This window comes from Gymnodraco acuticeps, unplaced genomic scaffold (genome assembly GCF_902827175.1).
Source record: "Gymnodraco acuticeps unplaced genomic scaffold, fGymAcu1.1, whole genome shotgun sequence".
NCBI lineage: Eukaryota > Metazoa > Chordata > Actinopteri > Perciformes > Bathydraconidae > Gymnodraco > Gymnodraco acuticeps.
This window is the reverse complement of record NW_022991738.1, coordinates 109057-132501: the sequence shown is the minus strand read 5'-3', so window position 1 is coordinate 132501 and position 23445 is coordinate 109057. Positions and strand designations below refer to the sequence as shown.

At 40.7% G+C, this 23445-nt stretch overlaps 1 protein-coding gene across 1 annotated transcript in view; it reads right to left on the bottom strand.

The window, feature by feature from the left end:
* Positions 1-23445, bottom strand: part of LOC117534853 (astrotactin-1-like) — a gene marked incomplete at its 5' end in the record, with an annotated part of 199965 nt that overhangs the window by 68977 nt on the left and 107543 nt on the right. The window contains 3 exon segments of the mRNA XM_034199104.1: positions 6842-6993; positions 7920-8053; positions 9190-9467. Coding sequence (XP_034054995.1) covers positions 6842-6993; positions 7920-8053; positions 9190-9467 — 564 coding nt within the window.

The window sequence follows — 23445 nt, the reverse complement described above, 5'->3', positions numbered from 1 at the left end:
AGCTGACCGCTCTGTCGGTGCACCCAAGCTGCCTTTTGATCCGGGGTGACCGTAACGGGGCGACACTCAGACCGAAACCCTCCTTTACTCCTAAGAGCCTAAGGAGTTCATCTAGGTCAAGGGCTATTCAGTTAGGTGGCTTTAATCTTCCACCCCATATTGAGGCCAGGGAGGCTAAATTGCACCTCCTCTGCCCAGTGCGTGCGCTAGCATGTTATGTAGAGCGCACGGCTGCCATTAGACACACTGAACAGCTGTTTGTGTGCTTTGGGGATGGTGTGGCTAGAAAAGCTCTCTCCAAGAAGCGCCTAACAGGATGGCTATGCGGGTGCATTACACATGCCTATGGACGGGTGGGGAGAGCCCTCCCCACTGGGGTCCGTGCGCATTCTACACGGGCTGTGTCAAACAGCCTTATTCAGCAGCGTGAGTGTAGAAGATATATGCACGTCGGCGTCTTGGTCTATGCCAGGCTCCTTCATAAAATGTTATCTCCTGGACATGTCTGGCTCCTTCTCGTCGTCTGTGCTTGCCGAGGCAACGCATGACTGGTGAGAGGGGGGGTGGCTGTGGGTCAGCAGGTGCCCCCCCCTGGACATAAAGCACTTGTGTTTTCCCATGCTCCTGAGGGACTCGGGAGACATGGTGCGCAATCAGCCCCATACAGGGCTGGAGGCAGGCTGGGAGAGCCTTCCTCACTATTGTCCATGCCCACTCTACACGGAGCGTGTGTGAGTGTGGGGGACGTGGTGCACTTATGTTTTTCCCATGCTCCTGAGGGACCTGAGGAACATGGTGCGCGGTAGGCTCCAGACGGAGTCTCCGCACAGATCTTTTCCATGCACACTCTACACGAGGTAAGCGTGTGTGAGTGTGCCTTATCCAAATTGCGGCCCTGACTTCTCTACGGTTACAACCGGAGGGGAGGAAGTGGGGATGCAATGGATGTTAGCCAAAGCCGGTCAGGGACGGTGTGGTGGGTCGATGTTGTTGGATGACAGGGCGTGTATACATCGGGGCTCCGCCCACTGTACCCATAGAGTCCAGTAGAGGGCGGAGCCTGTGTGAAATATAACAGGGGGTTACGTATTGTAACCCTAGTTATATAAGCACAGGCGGAGCCCTCTACCTGGGGGCCCTGTCTTTCCTAGTCCGCTCGCTGAAGAGTGTAAAGGATAGTGGGCGGCGGGTGTAGCCGCCTTTATATACTGTGGGCCTGCGCGCGCATTCAGGTAGGCTCGCCCCGATTGGCCGGCTACGTTTACGTAAACTCAGTAGGTGAAAGCACGCACAGCAGGATAGAGAGTAGTACCCATAGAGTCCAGTAGAGGGCTCCGCCTGTGCTTATATAACTAGGGTTACATTACGTAACCCCCTGTTTTCTTCTACAGCTAAACTTTGTGATTTAGGCCAAACTGTATATTTATCATTCACTTTAAGCGCTTGACAAAAAGGGAATAAATCATTTCTTGAGTTTAGTACGCACTGCTGCCAGCATATACACTTTCCGACATTAACAATATCTTCACCTTCAACCTCTAACTTTACTTTTGGACTGATTTATTATCGAGCCAAGTGCCAGTGATTGAGATGGAAGTGTACAATTTATTTTTATTTTTATAAACTAGCTGTTTTTGCCTTCCGTGGAAAGATTAAGGGTGAAGTGGGAGACCATGGGAGAAAGAGAGATACTACGGCTACTAGAACCAAATTCAATCCAGGATGCAACAGTTAAGTGGAATTTGCAATAGTGTAACAATATTTATATTTAAGTCTTTATCAAGACTTAAATATAGTGACAAATGTATACAATTCCTTAGCTGGACTGAGAGTTAAGTGGCTTTTATCTTGTTGTTTTGGTTTTGCAGCCTGCAAGTTAATTTGAGTCTTGTGGCTCTCATCTGCCATGATTCCATCTGAACAAAACAGGTCTATTCAATCTCTTCAATCAATCAATCAATCAATAAAGCTGATTTATATAGCCCAATATCACACATTTTACATTTGTCTCAGTGGACTTTACAGTTTGTACAGAATATGAATACGATACGACACCCTCTGTCCTTGGACCCTCGCATGGGACAAGGAAAAACTCTCAAAAGAACCCAACAGTTCATGGAAAAATTGAAGAAACCTCTGCGAGAGCAACAGAGGAGGGATACCTCTCCCAGGACGGACAGACGTGCAATAGATGTTGTGCGTTAAGTAAATATATAATACATTTACAACATAAGTAGTCCAAATACTTGAAAATGAATGTTTCTTTGATGTGAAATCATTACTTGTACATTATATGCCCAGAACCAAACTGCGATAGGGATGCTAATTTAGAAACATTTTGAATCCATTATCAACCTTCAGCTGCAGTCTTTATCTGAGTCCCCGGTTGACCTGTCTGGAAGGCCAAGCAGGCATAGAAAGTTATATCTATGAAGATATTTGCAACTGTAAAGCAACATATGTTTTTCACATATTCTGTTTTGTGGCATATCAAAAACTCTTTTAGTAAGAACATAATGAGTATTGATGTTTGGAGACATTTTTTGACCGAGAAGAACCTCATATAAAACGTTTTTTTCCCATAAGAGTAGCTTTGATGTACTTCAACTCCTTCCAAAGTGAACTTGGAACATTGAATTCTCACGTAGTGCAACCAACAGCACAACAACAAATATCCCCGAATGACCCCAAAGTCAAAACAGCTGCCGTGCACTTTGAGAGCCCTGATCTGATGTGGAGGTCTTTTGCAACACTGGGTGGACTCCATTCATTGCCAGCATCAATGTGCTGCAGCAGGAAGGTACAGGACTTTAGTATTCATTGGACCAGATTCTAATCTCTCACGTACTGCATCTAACAATACTCCAGGCATAGCCCAGTATTATAAACTAATAGGAGTGACTGTGACCAACACTGTTTTATAAGATAGAAACACGTATATCTTTAGGCTTGAAAGGCGCTATAGAGCCAGAGTTTTGTTTGTCCTTTGAGCTACCGTAGACATGGTAGTGCAATAAACAGTAGTGTAACTCATGAAATACCTGATCCCCATTCATAGTTTCATTTGATTACATACTCGTAAAAAAACACAGTTACGAATATTATATTTGGTTCCTGCAAACAAAATACTACACTGGTATTTACATACTTGCTGGCTTTATGTCAAAAGATATGGCATAACAAATACAGACATATTGAAGAGCATATTATATATAAAAAGGCATATTCACACCCCAAAACTGCTCAACTAGCTAAACTAAAGTAGTTGTTTACTCAGCTATTTTAACAGTACAATGTCATGTATTTCCTTAAGAGGAGAACGTACAAAATGGGGCTGAAGGCAACAAACAAGTATAGACTGATACATTCGTCCTCTGCTTCAACTCTGCGGTGATGCGTTACATCTCCCCGGTAAAAATGGTGTGTCAGAGAGTTTGTTTTGAAGCAATTAATGAAGTGAATGGGGTCTGTTTTCCACTGAGTATGGGACATAATAACTGTTCCATCCTTTAGGGCTAGTGATTAGCTAAAGAACTGTCCGGACAATTTTCAAAAATGATCCTTGTGGAGCTGAGGGGATATTAGGACATTGTGCAAGAAAGTAACCGCCATTAGTTTAATGAGGACGATGCTTGACACCGTGGAAATGCACATCTTATTGTGCAACGGAACCGGTAAACTGGAAAAGATCAGCACAACAGAAACAAACCAGTGAGTGGAATATTCCTGTGCCCCATTTCCCTTGTTTGTTGCCCAGTACCAATGCAGATTTCCATGAAAACACTGCCATAACTTCCATGACAATTACAGCATCTTGATAGATACAAGACCTTTTGCTGTAAGACTGTTTATCTGATTGGAATATGCCTCACTGTATCTGCTATATCAACCACTAACTAACAGAGAGACATCAGATGGTTATTTTAGAAGTAATGACTTCATATTTACTTGAGATTGCAGTTGCTGTTTCACAAAGAAAATATGTTCTTTCCCTTTGTCTGATCATGATGAACTCTTTCCAAAAGCTGTACACTTTGATGTAGAACCACAGTACTTTTTATTCGGTTTTATGATAAGAACTCTTTTTAAAAACTTTGTAAACATGATATCAAGGCACTGCAGCGCTAAAATGCTCCCTCCACCACAGAAAGTCACGCCGGACCCAAGAGCCTCCACTGATTTCATTTTCTCTGTTTATTGCTCCGACAGCACAGATTAGGGGATGGGACAAACATTTGTTTTGTTGGAAGATGAAGCACAGTGGTTAGGGCGAGCTGACAGAGATGATTTGTTTAAAGGGCACAGGAAGAAATTATGTTCCAGATTCCAATACAGAAGCTGAAAGGTCAGGTTTGCCATTAAAGCGATATTTCATTGTGACTCGCCAAAATGTTTCTCTGCATTTAGGTAAAAGTCACTATAGTTCCACTGATGAATGGTTCCATTTCTTTCTTGAACATAAGCTGACATTAAACCATCCAAAGTGGGTATCTGTCACTGGGCCTCAAATCTGGAAGGGCCTCAAAAGCCCGCCAAAAAACAGTAAATGTATATCACTTTGGACAAATGAAAATACTACTAAAGCACTAAGAGCCTGTAGGTTTGTCATGAGGCCCTGACCTGAAGAGACTTGTTTGAAGATGATGAAGTGCTTCTACTTTCTTTTGTGTTTAAAGGTCACCTATTATACAAAATCTAGTTTTTCATGCTATTTATAAATAAATATGTGCCCCGGAAAGTTTATAAAGATTATCTCTCTTTTTGTCCTGACTCATTTACATAAAAACCTGAAAATTAGCTAATCTAATTCTGGCCACTTTGTGATGTCACAATGATTTATTGGGTTATGTAACCATTAGCCAATAACCAACCAAGGTAACACTTTCCCACCTCATCACCTGGATCTCGTCCGATATTTAAATGTTGTAATATATATTTGATATAAAACTAAATAATATATTTTGATATAAAATGAAATATAATGGTTTCTTATTAGCTAATCTCAATTGTGGAATGTACTGTATGTTAGCACCTGGTGCTCGCACAACTTTAAACAAATGATTTGGTAACTTTATCAGTAACATATTTTAACTAGATGCCCGTAGTATATAATATTAAAATTCCATCTGATCATGGTTTTAACTGTTTCATGCCTTTGCATCCCCAACATATGAAATATACTTTACTGCTTACAATACAAGACGAGAGGGAGAGTGGCTCTTATTCCCTTATCTACAGAGTTCCAAACACAGCTCCATTGAAATGAGAGGTAAATCGTTTTTTTTATATATAAGTCTGAGGCTGGAACTTAAAAAAATCAGACGTTATGGTGCAAGTTTATTCTCCTAAGAGTATAAAATCCCGTAAAGCTGCTGAACCTATAGCTCATTCTCTCTATAATAACACGATTGAAGAAAATGCTCATCTGCTTTCCTCTCCCTTCTGAATATGCTGCATTGATTAATGATTCTCAGTGTTCTGACTAATGCAGTTTATTCTCTCATTAAGCTACAACAAACGTTGGTGCTCACAGGGAACTGTAACAGTCTGCATTATGGATTGGGTCATTAGTGTTCAAATAAACTGGCCCTGTTTTGCCAGCTTCCTCTCGTATATGTCCAGTAAGCTATGCTCTCCGTTATGGATGACAAAGCTACACACTCCTGCTACTCCTGTGGCTGCATATATGATTTCCTGCTTTTAGTTAAAACATGAGGGAAAACATAGCTTAGCAAGAAAATCACTATTAACCTTAAAAAATAAATAAAAATGCTTTGAAAACAATAAAATCCAATGCTGTGTGAAACAAAGCAAGGTTTTTTACACTTTTTTGTTGACAAATGTTGTCAATTACTGTACAAAACTCACATATTTTTATATATATATATACACCGTACTGTCATTTACCAATTTGAAAAAAATAATAATTTTCATTCATTTATTTTTTCATTTTGTGAAAATCTGTTTCAGAAATCAGTCTAACGAATGTATCAAAACATTTTAAATAAATTATTCAGTTTTCCATTATTATCATTACTGGTGAACACCATCTTGTGGAGGCCTTCAAAACTACAACTGAATAACAAGAGATATAAAAAACAGGGCATGTATGTAAAGTTGTATTGAATATATTTGTTTAAGATGACCCCTGGTAATGTTGAGCTAATGTATTGCTAACTTCTCTAGAAGTTTCCCAAATCACAGGGCTCACTCACTCTTATGATATAAAAAAAAAGTTTGACTTCCAATAGTTTCATGTGACAACAGCAACATAAGGGGGTTGATGCAATGAATGACAAAATATGTCCTTTTTCAACATTGGACGGGGCTTTCTTCCAGGTGGCTGACTAGATAAAACAAATTAGGCGTATGTGGCCACATGGTGCTGACAAATTGGCGGGTTTATGGTTCAAGCCAGAATAAATAATGAACACTGGCCTGCAGCTGCCCATACAAATCGAGGCCAAGCGACTTACTCATTACCCATCTCAAAGTGGTACACAACCAAAACATCAACACTCCCACTTGCTGGTTCAGTGATAGTTGCTTACAACAACAAAAAGACATATTTTTGCACTTTCTGCAAGCTGATGGTCAGGATTTGTATCTAAAACGCATAAGTGAAGACATCCGAATAGTTATATATATATGACTGATCTTTTTCACTAATCGAACTGGCATCAATGGTTACCTGGCAACATTACCCTTTCTCACAATTTTTCAACTGTGCCTTGCCTTGTGCCTTGCAGTCAACTGCCAAACTCATAATGTGTGTAGTTGTATGCGGACGTAGTTGTATGCGGACGTAGTTGTATGCGGACGTAGTTGTATGCGGACTTACCTGTCTCGACTTTGGAGTGATCCATCGTTTCCGTCACCTTCTCCTGGCTAATGAGGTAATCAACGATGCGCACGCCGATTGGTGGCTCAGTGTGTTTCCATTCCATGATGACCAATGAGCTGCTGGGCTCGTAGGTGTAGGACAGCTTCAGCCTGGCACAGGAATGACAGGTGCAGAACCACTGAGTGAAGCAAAAGTGGTCTCATCACAGAAATTAGGTGCTAACATTTTCCCTTGTGTTTTGCACAACCTAATAAAAACACATTCTGCAATGTCACAAACACTTTAGTTAACAGAAAATAAAGCTATTGTACTCATTGACGTCTGACTTGGCTTACTGTAGAGCGGTGAAGTGAAGTATAACACTAGTGGTGTTGATACAAATTGAACCCCAATAATAATCATGATTAATCACATGTTTATATTACTTGTATTTTCGGGGGAAACAAAAATAAATACATGTGTGGAGCTCTAATAAAGAAACGTATGCAAAACTGGTAAGCGAAATCAGAGGGTTTTTTACCGAATTAAGTCAAAAAAGAAATCTGACAAAGTGGCTTTTACAGAGAGCCACTGTGATTCCCCTATGTACAATGTACACAGGGCATATGATCTCTAATGCTTAGCAAGCACTATGTGTCTACATTGGTGTCAGAGATGCTTGTTGATCTCTGGTCATCTCCAGTCACTTTTTTGCTGCCGTGCAATTCATGGTAAAAATGTGCTTTGGAATTATAAGAAGTAATCAATTGTGGGGGTTTACATGATAACATTGACAGCTCCAATGAACATGCAGAGGTTAAAGCAGCTCATTTAATTGATTAGCAATCCCAATACTGACAGGATAAATACATCAGCCACACTGAAATCATAGAAACATTATCACTCGATGAACCCCTGTACGTAGACAACGTACCCCCCCCCCCCCCCCACGCATTCAGTATTATCACCATGGCTGTAATATTATATTGTCTGTATACACATGGATCACAATGGCACATTACTTGACACCTTGGGATAGAGCTCTGCCAGTGTAATTATGGATGGTCTGTGTTTGAGAAATGTTAGAGTTACTTACAAAGGATGTGGCAGTGGGGCGCATGTGGGGAGTCCGTCTGTGCCAAATGCGCTGGAATCACAGCGACACCAGTCATCGATAACATCACCTTTTCCCGAACACCACAGCATGCTCATCATCGCCTCCTGGAGAGACTACGAAGAGAGACACAAAAAGTGGAATCCCAGTTCAAATCAATTGTAAAAAATGTTCAGAGCATTTATTATGGATTTCTTGTGGGTATATGAGTATTTCAACAAATATAACTAAACAATCTCTAAGTAAATAAATGTATGTTAAAATGTCGTCCTGTTGTACATGAATGAATCTTCTTATTTGGGAGCATCACATTTCCCCCTGAAAAAGTCTTTGTATTGTTGTATGCAAAACTAATAATTTCATGTTATGAAGTATACACATTTACGCCCCTTTGTATAATATTAAAATACTTTTTAAAGCCATAAGAAAGAAAACATTATTCAAAATGTTGCCGGGGCATTGTGTCTATACCAGCAGTAACACAACTATCAAACAGCCCTTTCCGATAACAGTATCAACACCCTGAGGTTCAGATGAAAGCCTGCCCCCCCCAGGAGCGTGGACAGCACCGTATCGACATCACTTCCTGCTAGATGAGCAGAAACTGTAACAACATAAGCTATCGATGGACTTAAATAAGTCACAGCACAGTATGGCAGATTATGGCACAGCATGCTGCCCGCAGAGTAAGACATAATACTCAAAAAGGAAAGGGCTTTCACTTTCTGTGACCTCTTCCATAATGAGGCATGGGGGTTTTTTGGCCATGAAGGGTCACCCACAGACAGGCACAGAACACCTGTAGAGTTACTGTGGCTAAAAATTCAAAAATCCAAATGTTGATATTATTAGCTGCAAAGAAGGCAGTTTAGATGACGAACAATTCTGGGAAGGTTTTCAATCTAGGTGAACAAACAAAAGTTGCTGAAAGGCCGAAGACAAAACTGCTTCGATTATATCTTAATATAATGAAAAGTGTTTAACATATAATAATGTGCACAGAAATAATACATGAATACTCACAGCTAACAAAAAGGGTCTGTCAACTCAATATAGCAACCCTCTCTGATTTTAACTATGCCACGTAATGATGTAATGATTTGTTGCCCCCACACTATTGTAGTCGACAATTCCTTTAATATTTCACTGTTCAGGAGAAAGATAAAAGATGTCACATCAATTATTATATTGGATTATGTCTGACATGTTCAGGCATTAGACTGTCCCAGATTGTTAAGGATGAACACAGTACCTGGTAGGTCTCATTGTTGGACACCAGTTCATAGATGGGTGCAGCCTTGGTGATCTGCAGCAGGACGGGCTCAGACTGCTGCCTCCCCTGGGACGTCCTGGGGCTCATGTGGCAGAGGTGGCAGGAGCGCGGGCACTGGCCCTGGCTATTGCAGTCCATGCGGACGCCGGCGGCCATGCGCTTTGCTCCTGTGTCCAGCAGGCTGGCGATGTAGGCGGGGTAGGTCAGCGTCCTCGGTTCCTTCTCGCGCTCTTCTGACTCCTCGGAAGGAGAGTTACCTGATAGACAGAAGGATAAGTTTAAATAAGATGATGTTGCTTCTGGCTAAAGATGGCTTCATAGATCAAATAAATGGGGATTTATTCAACTCATGTTGTTGCTGACTTAAGTGTAACAAAACACATCAGGTATGACATTAATTGTCAGATGCTTTAGTCCAAAATTAGACCTAATCTTCCTATGAATGTCTGTTTTTGAGCCACGACAAAGGCTCAAATGTGGCCTTGTTTTTACAGTATAGTCAGCTGATTGCTTGAAATGCCTGTTAATACTGATAAAGTTGTTGAACATTTGCATTGATAGTATAAATCAATACAATACAACGTTTTTTTCATATATACCCACACACACATTTGCACACAACATTCATTTCAACATCTCCCTAAAGGATCACGCTTATAGTTGACATACAAATGTAAGCAAATGTATAAAGGCAACTCAAACTAAATGAACCTATAACAAACAAAACTAAAACATCATGTTTAAAACTATGACAACAACGATGATGTCCATGTTCCTCATTAAGAGACTAGGGTGCAGAGAATCACAAATAAAGCTTACAGTAACTGAGATTGTTCCCCTTCATTAGAATGATGGCAAACCAACAAAGCATTAATGTGTTCCCAAATGTCCCTTGTGGAGACTTCCGGATACATAACAGTTTAATGTTCCCTGTAGCAAAGAAGGTGAATGGGAAGCCCTCTAATGAACTATGAAACATTTACTATTGCTTTTATGGGCTATTATTGACCTTCAGGATTTTTTTCCCTCTCACTTTATGGGACTTGATTTACACCCTAATATTTATTACAGTAAAAATGATTTTGCTAAGAAAGGAATATTTCAGTGAAAGCTGAAATGTATACTTGACCACCATGCTTAGATGTGTATTGAGGTTAGAGCAGGCATCCTCAAACTACGGACTCCGGTCCGGATCCGGACCGAACCACCACTGTCTCCGGACTCTGAGCAAATTATACTTTTCATATGTATTATCTCTCTGTATTATATGTGAGACATCGCCACAACGCATTCGCAACGAGTCAAAATTCTCCGCTATGTCCACTGCAAACAGCGCTCTGCATGTCTGACTGTTCCACTGTGTTCCACCTGTGTGTGTCAACGCTTTGGTCCAATCACATTCAGCATCCAGTCAGCGTTTTTTCCCCCCAAACAATCTGCGAATCAGAGGCACAGTAGGGCGGGTCTTCGCGGAATGCGGGTGGGAAAAATGTGTGTGTCTCTTTCAACCTGTCTAAGTCAGAGCGAGAATTAAAAAAACAAAATTCAGAGCGAGAGTTAACAGCTCATCTAGTTCCATCTGTACTGTAGCTAGTAGCCTAGTTTCACCTACCGGGGTGGCAACTGACACCCTAAAAATAGGCCTTGCCACCCCAGCTGCCACCCCAGTTGGCAGCTTTGTTTTGAAAGAAAAGTTGTGGCTCATCGGACATTTATGAGAGAAAGTCTCTAATGTCCGAGTGCAAGTGAATGCAGCACAAGATGCACGTCATGCACGTCCCCCGGTCCTGGCGCGAGTGTGGACATACGATTGGTGGCGATTTCATTTTGAACTGGACGGCGCAAAACGAGAAGCATTCGGACCCAAGCACTGAAGGAATGAGGTATTTGCGGTCTACACTGACAGAGAAGAGACTGTCAGTTTGGCTGTACTCAGCATTGAATCAAAACGCACTAAAGCTGTTGATCTTAATACGTTTGTGAAATGGTAATCGCCGCATTCAGCTGTAATAGACATGTCAACTTGATGCTCTGCTCACGGATGAGCATACACAACTATTAAAGGTGGGGTAGGTAAGTTTCAGAAACCGGCTCGAGTGCACTAAAATTTGAAAATACACAGCCGAAAAGAATCCGCCCCTTCCTTCAGACTTCCTTACAGAGCACCTCCTCCAACACAGATGAACGCGCACATGACGTCTGCAGACTGGTGAAAGTGGCCGCCTGGCGAGTCATTGAAGTACTGCTGCAATGCACGCCCAATGAGGGCACGAGATACATTTGTGCGTGCACGAGATGGAAGGCTGACAGACAGGGCGGCAATCCAATCCGTTTAGCCGGCCCGGCTAAACGGATTGGTTGTACTTTTTACAGTACCACGGCTTCCACAGATGACATTTTTTTATGGATTTGTTGTCAAATACTTCAGATATTCATTGCTATCGGGATGTTAAGAGCATTCCATGGAATATAACAAAAAGTGTATCTCGAGCCGGTTTCTCAAACTTACCTACCCCACCTTTAAAATGATGACCTTACGTGTGTAAATATATTTTTTTCTTTGAGGGGGTCTGCCCCCAAAAAACTGTTTTAAGTCCTGAGAAAGTCAAATAAGACGGTGTGTAAAACTTCACTGCCCAGCCAAAAAAAAGTAACCACTTTGATTTAACTAGGCCAGTAGGTAAGGGCTTTCCACTGGATAATAACTGAGTATAAAAGAATGCATGACTGAAGTGATGGAGACCATGTTGAAGGCAAACTAAAAGAGGAAATAACAGGTCAAATCAAGCAAATCCCCCTCTCAGATTCCACAGCAACCAGAAGAACATACATACTGGCTGGTGATTTGATTAATCAGCTTTGTGATGGAATAAAAAATGCACAGTGCATTTCCTTAGCTGTGGGTGAGTCCACTGACACCACTGACAATGCTCAGTTGCTGGTGTTTGTGAGTTGTTATGATGAGGCAAAGGGGGAGTTTGTTGAAGATGTGTTGGGCCTGACGAACCTCAGTGGACACACAAGGGGGCAAGACATTTATAAAGCAATAATGGGAATGCTGAATGAAAGAGGGTGCAGCTGCCTTTATTCATAACTGTGCAGCTCTTACACTGCGACTCTGAGGGGTCAAGCACAGACACAATAACAATGAAAACTGCTGCATACAGATTATTTTTGTTTTTGCAACCTCGTGTTAAGAATCTTGTTGCAATTGTTTAAAAGTTTGAATGACCGTAATAAACGGACCTTTGTCTTATTGAAACATTTATTTTGGACCTTTAAGATTTGTATTTGAGTACCCCTGGGTTAGAGACACTATGTTTGGGTCAAAGACCTTTGTCTGGCTCATGTTTTCAGGGGAAAAGATTCTCTCCCTTTTTTTCCTGATCCATCTATTTGAAAACCTGTCTAAAAAAGGAGCTGATCAGATTTAGGCAACTTTGTGATGTCACAACAGTTTTTTAGGTTGGGCAACCATTAGGCACTAACCAAACAAGGTAACACCGTCCCACCTTATCACCTGAATCTCCTCCCAGAGCAACATTGTGCTTTATTATATCAATCACTTCTCAGAGGGGCGTGGCCAGCAGCAGCTCATTTGCATTTAAAGGTACAGACACAGATAATCGACACTTTTGAACAGGGTTGAAACAGAGGGGTTTATGGCGTGCTACAATGATCTGTTTAGTGTTTCAAGCCAAACACTTCAGAGACATGTTTTGTGTATGTCTGATAATATATTGTTGAAAAACTTTCGAGAAGCTTGAGAGCACGGAGAGAGGGAAACATGCTTAATGCAGCACTTTGGTGCCATTTTTCTTTTTTAAGAGGAGGAATTTTTCCAATTACCATGTGGGGAGACTGCTTGGCTGTGAGAAAACAGAGGCAATTTAAAAGCTCAAGCACCAATTAGGGAATAGGCTTGTTGTGCGCTCGCCTTTGATGGAATGCATCTCCAGTTTATGAACCATGGGCGAGAACAGGAGCTCAGGGACCGACACGTGTGCGGTATCAAGGCAATTCTTCTAAGAATAATGTAATATTTGTTTCACAACACTTTCAAAGTGATCTTCTGCACTTTACTTTTCTTTTTATCCAAGGAAACAGATGTATGATTGTGATGACTGTGTTTCCTTTGTGTGTTTTGAGCTTTGTAAAAATAGCAATCGACCGAATAAAGGTCATTGTATTTATGTAAATTGGGATAAACATACAAATCCTCACTTAATACCCAAAACAAACTGCATTTCTCAGACACCCACATGCACACCCTCACTCAGCCTTTTTAATAACAAATAGGTTAGCATATACATTCCTGCATTTAAGAATTTAACAAAAACAATATTTCTGACTTTGATAATTAAAGAAAATAAGCAGAAACATGTGAGAGCCATGCAAAGAGTATTATACTATCTCCATGGATTACCATAATGATTGTTTTTAAAGGTAAACAAGTTGTGTGTGTGTGTGTGTGTGTGTGTGTGTGTGTGTGTGTGTGTGTGTGTGTGTGTGTGTGTGTGTGTGTGTGTGTGTGTGTGTGTGTGTGTGTGTGTGTGTGTGTATGTGTATACTTGAGTGTAGGTGACGTGCCATTAAAAAGAGATTAAGAATCGTGGTGCTAAAATAACAATTGTCAGTGATTAACGCCTTGGTGATTATACCTCATAGCACACACATCTGAAATATACACACTCTAATTTGCACGACAGCCGTTTATTCTCACAGATTTTCAAAAAACGCCAAGATGACCAATTTTCTGATATTTCCCTGTTTTCTCCATTTTAAATCATATAAAACTGAAGATATTCAGGTTTTTGACTGACTATTTTCTGACATTCATTCGACAAAGGGTGATAATTAGTGTCAACCATATTTACACTCTGTAAAACTGTACAGATGGTGTCAGTTTGTGTTAAAATTATAATTAGTTGAATTAATGTTAAAACCTGTGGGTTAGATGATCTTTATGATTCTATATTGGAGCACATATTGGCACACTAGATCACTCCCTAAAGAAAAACATACACAACATAAAAAAGCCAAGAAAACAAAGATACTCATTGTTCAGAAAGTAAATCAGCAACACAGACCACTGGTTCCTTTGTGCTCCTGCAGATACAGGCCATGATGCACCTTGGCTCTTTATGTCAATTCACTATCACAGCAAACCAATGGGAGCAGGGGGGGCACATAACAACTCATAGTGAACCACTAGTGCAAACAAAGACAAACAACCGACCTAGAACACATAAATCAGGTGTAGTGAATAGATCTCTCCTTTGATAACACGGTAGCCTCCAGAAATAATAATGGACTGGAAACCAAACATATATTTCCGTTTGCGAGTATCTTTACCAAAATCCCACAGAATACCAATATTCCAGGTCTTATAACATTGCACATTTGTAATCCTCTCGCTATTTGGGAGTCTATTTGCATGCCGGTGGTTGTTGTTTACGTCCTTGACGATGTAAGCATGCAGATCGAGGCCTTTTGATTGGGTCACTGAGACAAATCGACTGATAAGCCCTTACCGATCAGAGGAGTGTGAAGGTAAATGAGGTCTGATAGAGGGGGCGGGTCACGTAGATAGAGTACAATACAAACCGGTTCATCTCGACCCCTGGGTGGCATTGGTGTGTGCAAGCATACCATGTCTGAGTGGAGGCACTGTGAAGAAGATTAGGCTTTTAAGTAGAAGTAAATCAATGAGAAACCGAAAACACCTAGGAAGAAAGAACGCTATCTAGAAACCCTGCCATTGTGTCTGGATGCAGGAAAACAAAATATTTGTATTCACATACTGCTTCTTCTGAATGTTGCCAAGGATGTCAATGTCCTTGCACTCCTGACCGACCAGACTTTAATCTGTCAAACTGGCTCTCTTCCCACTAATCAGCTCCCATCATTCTATCTTTACTTGCCACCTCCCGGCAGATGGAAATTAAAAGTGGCAGTTACATTAGGACAGCTGGATGCCTTTCAGGGCAGAGAAGATTGTCAATGATTAGTTCAGTTTAGTTTTGGTTTAGTTCAGTGTCAGCTGGGACCGCGGGGGATATTGAAATGGATGAGCAGCCCGGGCTAAAGAAACCTGATGGCTAAATATACACCATATAATATCACACCCTGAAATTCCTTCCAAATGTACATGTTATGAACAGATATATCATCTTATTATTTTTTAAAGAAGAAAGGGCACATTGATTAACTTGCATTAAAAACCTTTCTTTTTAATGCAGCCTATTCTGAGATCCTTTAACCATGCCTTATCATTGCACTTTTAGCTGCAGCCAGTATTTTATCTTTTTTTTGTGTGTTTGTTTTGAATTATTATGTGTTAAATGCCTACCGTATGTGAAGCACTTTGAATTGCCTCTGTGTCTTAAAATGTGCTATACAAATAACCTAACCGTACAAAACAAAAGTTAAACTCATAAGCAATAAAATGCACACGCTTAATTCAATACACTCTACTAGGACTACTTTAACTTGGTATAACCCATAGGTGTTTGTGGCTAATATATTAGCAACATTATGTTAGATATGACTGTTTTAAAGACATCAAGCCTAGTGAAAACATAACGGTTTTATAACAAATATTTCGATGAACATACAACTTCTATGATGTCATAATGGAAATCACTAAGTGGGTTTGCCCTCCACTTGTTTTATAACATGTCAGTGCATTATATTTGACAATTAACTATAAATAGTTAGTATAAAGGCTTGTGGCCATGGTGGATGCAATTAAGCAAGGCTTGCTCAAACACTTGATTTGTTCCTGTGATCCTTACATTGATGTGTTTGAAGATGACAGAGATAAAAGGATATAACGGTTACAAAATAAATCGAGTTCGTGTCCTATATGCTTATTCTTTTGTACTGTCAATCTTAGATTATAATACATTCTGACTTTGATTGTATTCCTAGTTTTCAAGGAAGGGCTCACTGGGTTCTTTACAAATCCAAACATGACCACCATTTGTAACTTAAAAAAAGAACACGACACATTTTATGACAGGAAAGGATTAACGAAATTCGCTAACACAATGACTACAATACCCATTCAAACCACACATAATCGGTATATTCATAAATGTCATTTTGCAAGAAAAACTGTTTTTCCTAGAGGTAAAATGGCCTTCCAGAACTCTTGCTAAAGCCTCTTTTGATCACTTATCGAATCACAGACACACTTCAGGAGTCGATGATGACTGCTTTATTTATTGACAGGCCACTTCCATTACTAGGATAAAGCTTGTCTCAGGTAGTGATATGATAATAAGTGGCCTTTTAAGTCCTTATCTGAATATCACAAATCATAAAGAATCCCAGTACACATGCATCTTCTTGTAAATGAAAGTGTGCTCAGGGACACAGGTGCATGATGTTGCAGGATAATAGATGTTTTTGTATATAAATGTTTCCATTCCAACTACTTGTCTTCCCAAGGTGAACCACAGGTTGTTTCTGCAAGGTAAACAAGTTTTCCTCTCAAATATTCATTCTGTATTTTTCTGTCACACAAAAAAAAAACAAACGAGCACCTATACTTCTTCTTTGAACTTCACTTAACATCTTTCTCCTTGTGCAATTTTTAGCTTTCCTTTGTCTCTTTTAGCGTCTCATCTCCTCAATTCACTCACACTCTTATCCAGTTAAAAGCACAATCACACATCTTCACAATGCAAATACTTGTGTGTTAGGTGTGATGCAGGAGAGCTGTAATATAATCATCCTTTGTTGCTTCCCCCTGCTAAAAAAAACGAGTAAACTATCGCTTTCATCTCACATTTCCCGACACTTTCTCTGCTTTTGCATTCTCCCAATTACTTTCCTTTACTCACTTCATCACACCCCCCTTTGTCCTTCTGTCAGTCTTTGGTTCTCTTAATGTCTACACAGTGAATTCGCATGTAATCATCAAAGCATCTAAATGGCTGTCAACTTCAACCCTCGCACACAACACAAACCTGCTTTAAGGGGAGCATAATGACTAGAAGTGTATTGGTTTGAATTGAATAAATTACAAGGAAAATGCACACACATGCGAGCACACCAACACGAAGCTCATTACATAATCTGAGTCTGACAAGATAAAATGCAGAAACAGAACATCCACATCCTCTTCCTTCCACTTCGTACACTTTTAGAAATACAAATTTGGTTCCAAGCGCTGCTCGACGCCACCAAGTTAGATCTATTCATGACCAATCGGCTGATCCCAGGTTTGCCTACACAGACATATTTCAGTCGTACAGAGAGTCCTTACTGGTTACTATTCGTAAACCCTTTATAAGGGTAGTCTTATTGTAAAGTGGTACCGTTATTGGTGTTGAGTTGTCAAAAGACAAGTAAGACGGTTTATAACTGCATGCCCATTCACACCATTACCGTAGGGTGTAGTGATTGTAAAGGTTAACATTTCAGGATATTTATCAGAAAGCCTGAAAACCAATCTTTCAAACAAGCTGAGCCCTAATAGGCTTTCCTAAACTGTAGAGGCACGACAGACACACCATGGGAAACTTGCAGCAGGAGCATATATTAAGATCTTTCTTAATCATTCGGTTTGTGTATGAGTGTGTCGGGATGAAGCCGGGGGATTTGGTGCTTCTTTGACCCGTGCTGTACCAAGTGGAGTGACTCATCATCTCTGTAGCACACAACAGATGGAGCTCAGAGCGATCTAGATGCATATGATAGCTCTCCATCTACCCCTTCCTCCCACACTCTCCAATGACAGCTAACTCACGCACGCTGACTGAAGTTGGCCCTCCTGTTTACAGAAATATACTTTCAAGTGTTTATTGGTGAGAGAGAGAAGAGGACGGTCTGCTTGAAGATGTTTGTGTTACGGTGGTACAGGCTTTAGGAGTGGAAGCCTTCATTTACTATTTCTCACAAGCACCGCAGATCCTCTCTATTATATCGGCTTTCATCATACTTCTTTGTGAAGCGATGACTCATTTAATCACCATTCATCTTTGTGATCAAAGTGCAATGATTTAAGCCTCTGACACCATCAGCCTCCCTTTTGAATCGAGGCTCTTAAACTAAACGCCTCACTCCGTGCTCCTGCATTTCCCAGTGTGAACCCATCTCTCCATCCTGTGCAGAATACCATTAACTGTGACTCTACTGACTTCAGTTATGGAGAAATGCTCGGTTATCGGCACTAGATGGTGCTAGTGGATCACGACAAGTTTTAGGAAAGAGATATCAGAGAACATGCTACAAGAACAAAAGCAGGCCAAATCCTACCTAACCTTTTAAATGTGCTCGGCCGAGATGAACATTATATGGTTATGGAATACAATCATGAGCTCCTGCTGAGCTGAGAATGTCTGAAATAAAAGCAGGCTGTTGTAAATGGGAACGCATTGAGATGGAAAACGGCATTAAAACATTTTGGAGATCACGCCTTTTTTATGTAGAGGAAAATGATAAACAGAATTAGAGGCAGCAAAGCGATCGATGATAAACAATACTCTCTTTCTGTCTCCGTGACACATTCAAAACTCCAAACCTGTGCAATAGAACACATCAGGGTGTTTAAACAAATGTGTGTGACAGGCAAATCTTATTAGGTGTGTTTTTCTCTGGGTGTGAGGAATATATGTGCGTGCATGTTTGAAGCTGCAGCATCTACCTTATAATACACAGCAGCGGTGCATTGCTCTGCCTGTATCAAACCGAAGCAGATTGTAAATACAAAGTGTGTGTGTTTCCCTCGACTGAGATCTGCATGATTGCATCAGTGTGGAGGATATGAGGGAAAGAAGTGAGGCAAAGGGAAGACATTTGTTTGTCATTGTTGGTGCGTGTGCCTGTGTGTGTGAACAGGGAGGAAGTGGCAGGGGCAGTGCGAATTTGTTTTGTTGTATGCAAGTGAGCAACTGATAGGGTGAGATGGGTGAGGAATAAGTGTGGGTGGTGCTGCAGGATATGCATTAGCATGTGCACGCTCTACACTTGAACTCCCATGTGAATCCATGTCAGCAGCATGATCAGCCACTTCAACAACACACTCGACACTAACACACACACTCCCAGGAAGCTGAATGTATTGAATATATGTATGAACTAATGTGTGCAAGAAGTGTGTAGAAATGTCCCATGCACTGTATTACCATTGTCTGCAATGATTTTCCACATTGAAAGAGACACAAAAACAACAACCGCATAAAACTGAAAAAACTCATAACTAATAAAGTACAAAAAACATCTTTGTTACGACTGGAGCACACAAGAAATGATAGGACCCAAATGCACGACTCCAGACAAAAGATGATTCAAAAAAGGTTTTTACTTGCGGTGATAAGCAAGGCAATACAATCGCATAAGCAGAATTAGGACTCCAAAAAATGACTCTACAAAAAACGAACTGAAATTCACAATAGCTTAGATAACTGGCTGACTAGTATCACAAGGTTCAAAAACGATCTGGCACTTGGCACAGGGAACACAGAATATATACACATACAAGGGTAATCAGGTCAGTGAACATACTGACAAGGTAGGAGTCGAACTACCTGAAATGAGAAAGGAAATAACAAAGTAAAACAGGAAATGGCAGACAACAAAAAGGGTTAGCAGACGCGGACTTGACAATATATTCAATTAATACTTTTCTTTGTTGTACAATGCTTCAGGATTATCCTCATTTTCCATCAAATACTTGAAAGGCTTCCATAGGAATGACCATTTAAATAGATGTTGGCTTTGGTAAATATAAGCACATGAAATGGGCATTAGACAATGGCCATAGACCTAAGTTTGATCTCTATGTCTCCACGTCTGTTGAAGTATACTCGACAAAGAGACAAATTCCTGGTTCTCCCTGGCTGACCTGACCATCAACCAAAGAGCATAACACATTCCCCATCGTATCAATTTCCAAATCGCTAATTTACTGTTGGAGCAGATAATTAACCCAGGATTTATCACTAACCTCGCATTAAGGACTCAGCCGTGGGGAAAGACTAATGCTGAGGAAAACATATTATAGTCATTCGCCTGATAATCTACTGGTAATTACCTATACAGTCTATGGTAATTACTAATCTGTTTACTGGTGAATAATGGCTACTCTGCATCACCTTCTAGTCATAATAACTCAAGAGTACTTAAGCTACATTATTTGAAAACACATTTGACTTAATATGACCTGTTGTCTGTATTAGGATAAATAAAATATATGAGAAGGAAATATAATTGTTCAACTACAGGGCATGCTGCACTACATTATTCCTTGTTTCGCTGCTGGGTGTTTTCAAAAGGATGCACCACAGTTGGTCTAGGCTTTATGTGTGAATGGTGCTGTCTGATGCGTCTCACACCATCAGGAGGTCCAGTGTGTTAGCTGCAGGCCAGATATGCTTAGCGATCTTCTGAGCTCAGTGTTGTGCCACCTGAACTGCTGGAGCAACACTCAAAGGGAGAGATGATTCCGCTGGCACCGCTTAATGCTGCACACATGAATACTATTAACCATGAAACCTCATGGAGATTATTCTTAAAAGGCCCCTGGATACATATTTTCTCAATCAGCTTCTGACTATGTGCAGAGAGATGTTGCGTGAACAGGCACTTTTATGCATTTGTGTGAATTAGAAGATGTTTTTATTTACAAAAATCTTTATTTGTGTTTACGTGAATTTGAAACTGATTTCAAGAGGCTTAGTTGTAAAATGGTGACCATGTGACGCAAAGTAAACATCATGGGGTTGTTCGCCATGTTGCCATTTTTAAACAAAAGGGATGAAGCTATTACGTGTCCATTGTTGTGTGTCTCAACCTCTCAATATTTGTTATATTTCTGGTCTGGCGGAGTAACTGTCATAAAGGCAGAATGCAACAAAACCATACCCATCCATCCATCCATCCATCTTCTCCCGCTTATCCGTGGTCGGGTCGCGGGGGGTAGCAGTTCCAGCAGAGAGCCCCAAACGTTCCTTTCCCTGGCGACATCAACCAGCTCTGACTGGGGGATCCCAAGGCGCTCCCAGGCCAGCGAAGAGATATAATCCCTCCACCTGGTCCTAGGTCTACCCCTTGGTCTCTTCCCAGCTGGACGTGCCTGGAACACCTCCCTAGGGAGGCACCCAGGTGGCATCCTAACTAGGTGCCCGAACCACCTCAACTGGCTCCTTTCGACGCGAAGGAGGAGCGGCTCAACTCCGAGTCCCTCCCTGATGACCGAACTTCTCACCTTATCCCTAAGGGAGACACCAGCCACCCTGCGGAGAAAACCCATCTCGGCCGCTTGTATCTGCAGTCCCAACGAAACCTATTAGCTTTGTTGTTTTTCTTAAATGCAACTTTGATTTTTGCTTATTTTAATTATTCAAATGAGGGAACTACTAATATTTAAGTTTGAATCCTCTTTTTAAGGGACTTTACTGTATATCAAATCTAAATCTCAAAGGAACAGATCATAGTTCGTTAATTTGAAACATTTCGAAATACAGTACAACAAAAAAAGATAGTCTGGGATTCAACTGAAAAAGCCCAGGGGTTCTTTCCATCATGGTCCCCTTACAACAAGCACCACACAACCAAAGCACATGCTACCACAACAAGTAACTTACAGATAAGAAATGTGATCGAGTTCTGCCAATACTTAATTTTAAGAGGCAGTTTATTCCACTTAATCCAAAAGAAACCTTACCAATCATGCTTTTGTACACATTAGGGTTCAGGTTAGCTACCCTAGCTCTGATGATTAAAACATATCTTTCTGTTTTTTGTTTTTTTTTACTGGTCTGCAACAGTATTTCATACGGGAACCATCTGGCTCTTCATGCATTGCAATGCAGAAACGGATGATACGGTTCATATGAGCTGACAATTGCAAATAAAATGTCCTCAAGACACATCCAACCACTGCTGTCTGCATGTGATAAGCAGTTTCTTTGTGCAATACAAAAAAGAATACGTAGGGAACACATGGTGGGATATTGTGATGTTGAAGAATATGATATTATATCACTGTCTGGCTGTGACATGTCTCCACACACCAGCTTTTATGACTATTTGAAAACTTCGTATAAAGAAAAATGAATTGCAATGCCAAGAAAATCACTGATACCAAAAAGTATAAAAGTTGGCATATGAGTAAAAGGAAGGTGCTATAAAGGCTGATGGAAAGGATTTAAACATGATTTTAGACACGTTTTGGCATTTATGGATATGGAATGGTTTGCGGTATAAAAAAAGGAATGGATGAACGGATAAAGAAGATGGGAAATATCTAGCCTTCCATCATAGATAGGGAGCTACACAACCTACAGTTATCTTAATGTTCAAAATGGCTTTAATGCAGCAATGCATCTGGAGCATTACCCTGCACCTAACCTTTTTTTTACCTTTGCAGGCTTTCACAGTCAATCGTTAGCCGAGCAAGGCCCTTCAATCTGTTTTATCCTGCCTCATCAAACTCACCTACATAACCAGCCATTGAACGGTAATCTCCAGCAGCATCAGCAGACAGGGCTCGGTGAGCTATGATGGAAGCTTTATGTTGAAAGCAGTATGTGGAGCATGGCGTGCTGAGCAGACGCTGTTTGTCTAAGTGCTAATGAGGGCAGCTGACCGCGGCCCGACAGGCCCATTAGGGATGTCTCCTTTATGAGTGCTCAAGGGCCCGTAGTGCTGTTCATCTGTCAGAATGTTTCATAACATGTTCATCAGCTCCACTTCTGTAACCTTTCACTTTGTATCCTCACCTTTTCTCATACACACTGTATATGTTTTCTAGCGAGCTGTAATGTAACATGGATGAACTCTCAACTGACAGCACAGGTTTGTTATGACTCAGGAATAAGGTACATGTGTGGGTGTTCTGATATCGACAAAACATCTTTTCATTAGTTTTCTCTGTATTTGCAGGTGGCATCTTATGGGAAATGATCAAGTGTGCATTGGCATTAGTCTTAAGGAGAAATAGCATTCCATAATCTTTCAAAATGGTCAAAGCTAGTCTAATACATAATTATCTGGAGCAACCATTTCCATTTCCTTGAGGCTTGCTCTAAAAGCGAGTTAATCCCCTTTGTGGTAAAATATCTAATTTACTGTAACACCAGAAATACACAATTTTAAAGAGTCACGCATAACTAAGGTAATGAACGTTTTGGGTGACAAGTGGATGCCATCACAAGTTTGTAGCCGCTACCCGTCTGCTCTTCTGAGTCAACTCCATCAACACTCCACCTTTGAGTCGTCACT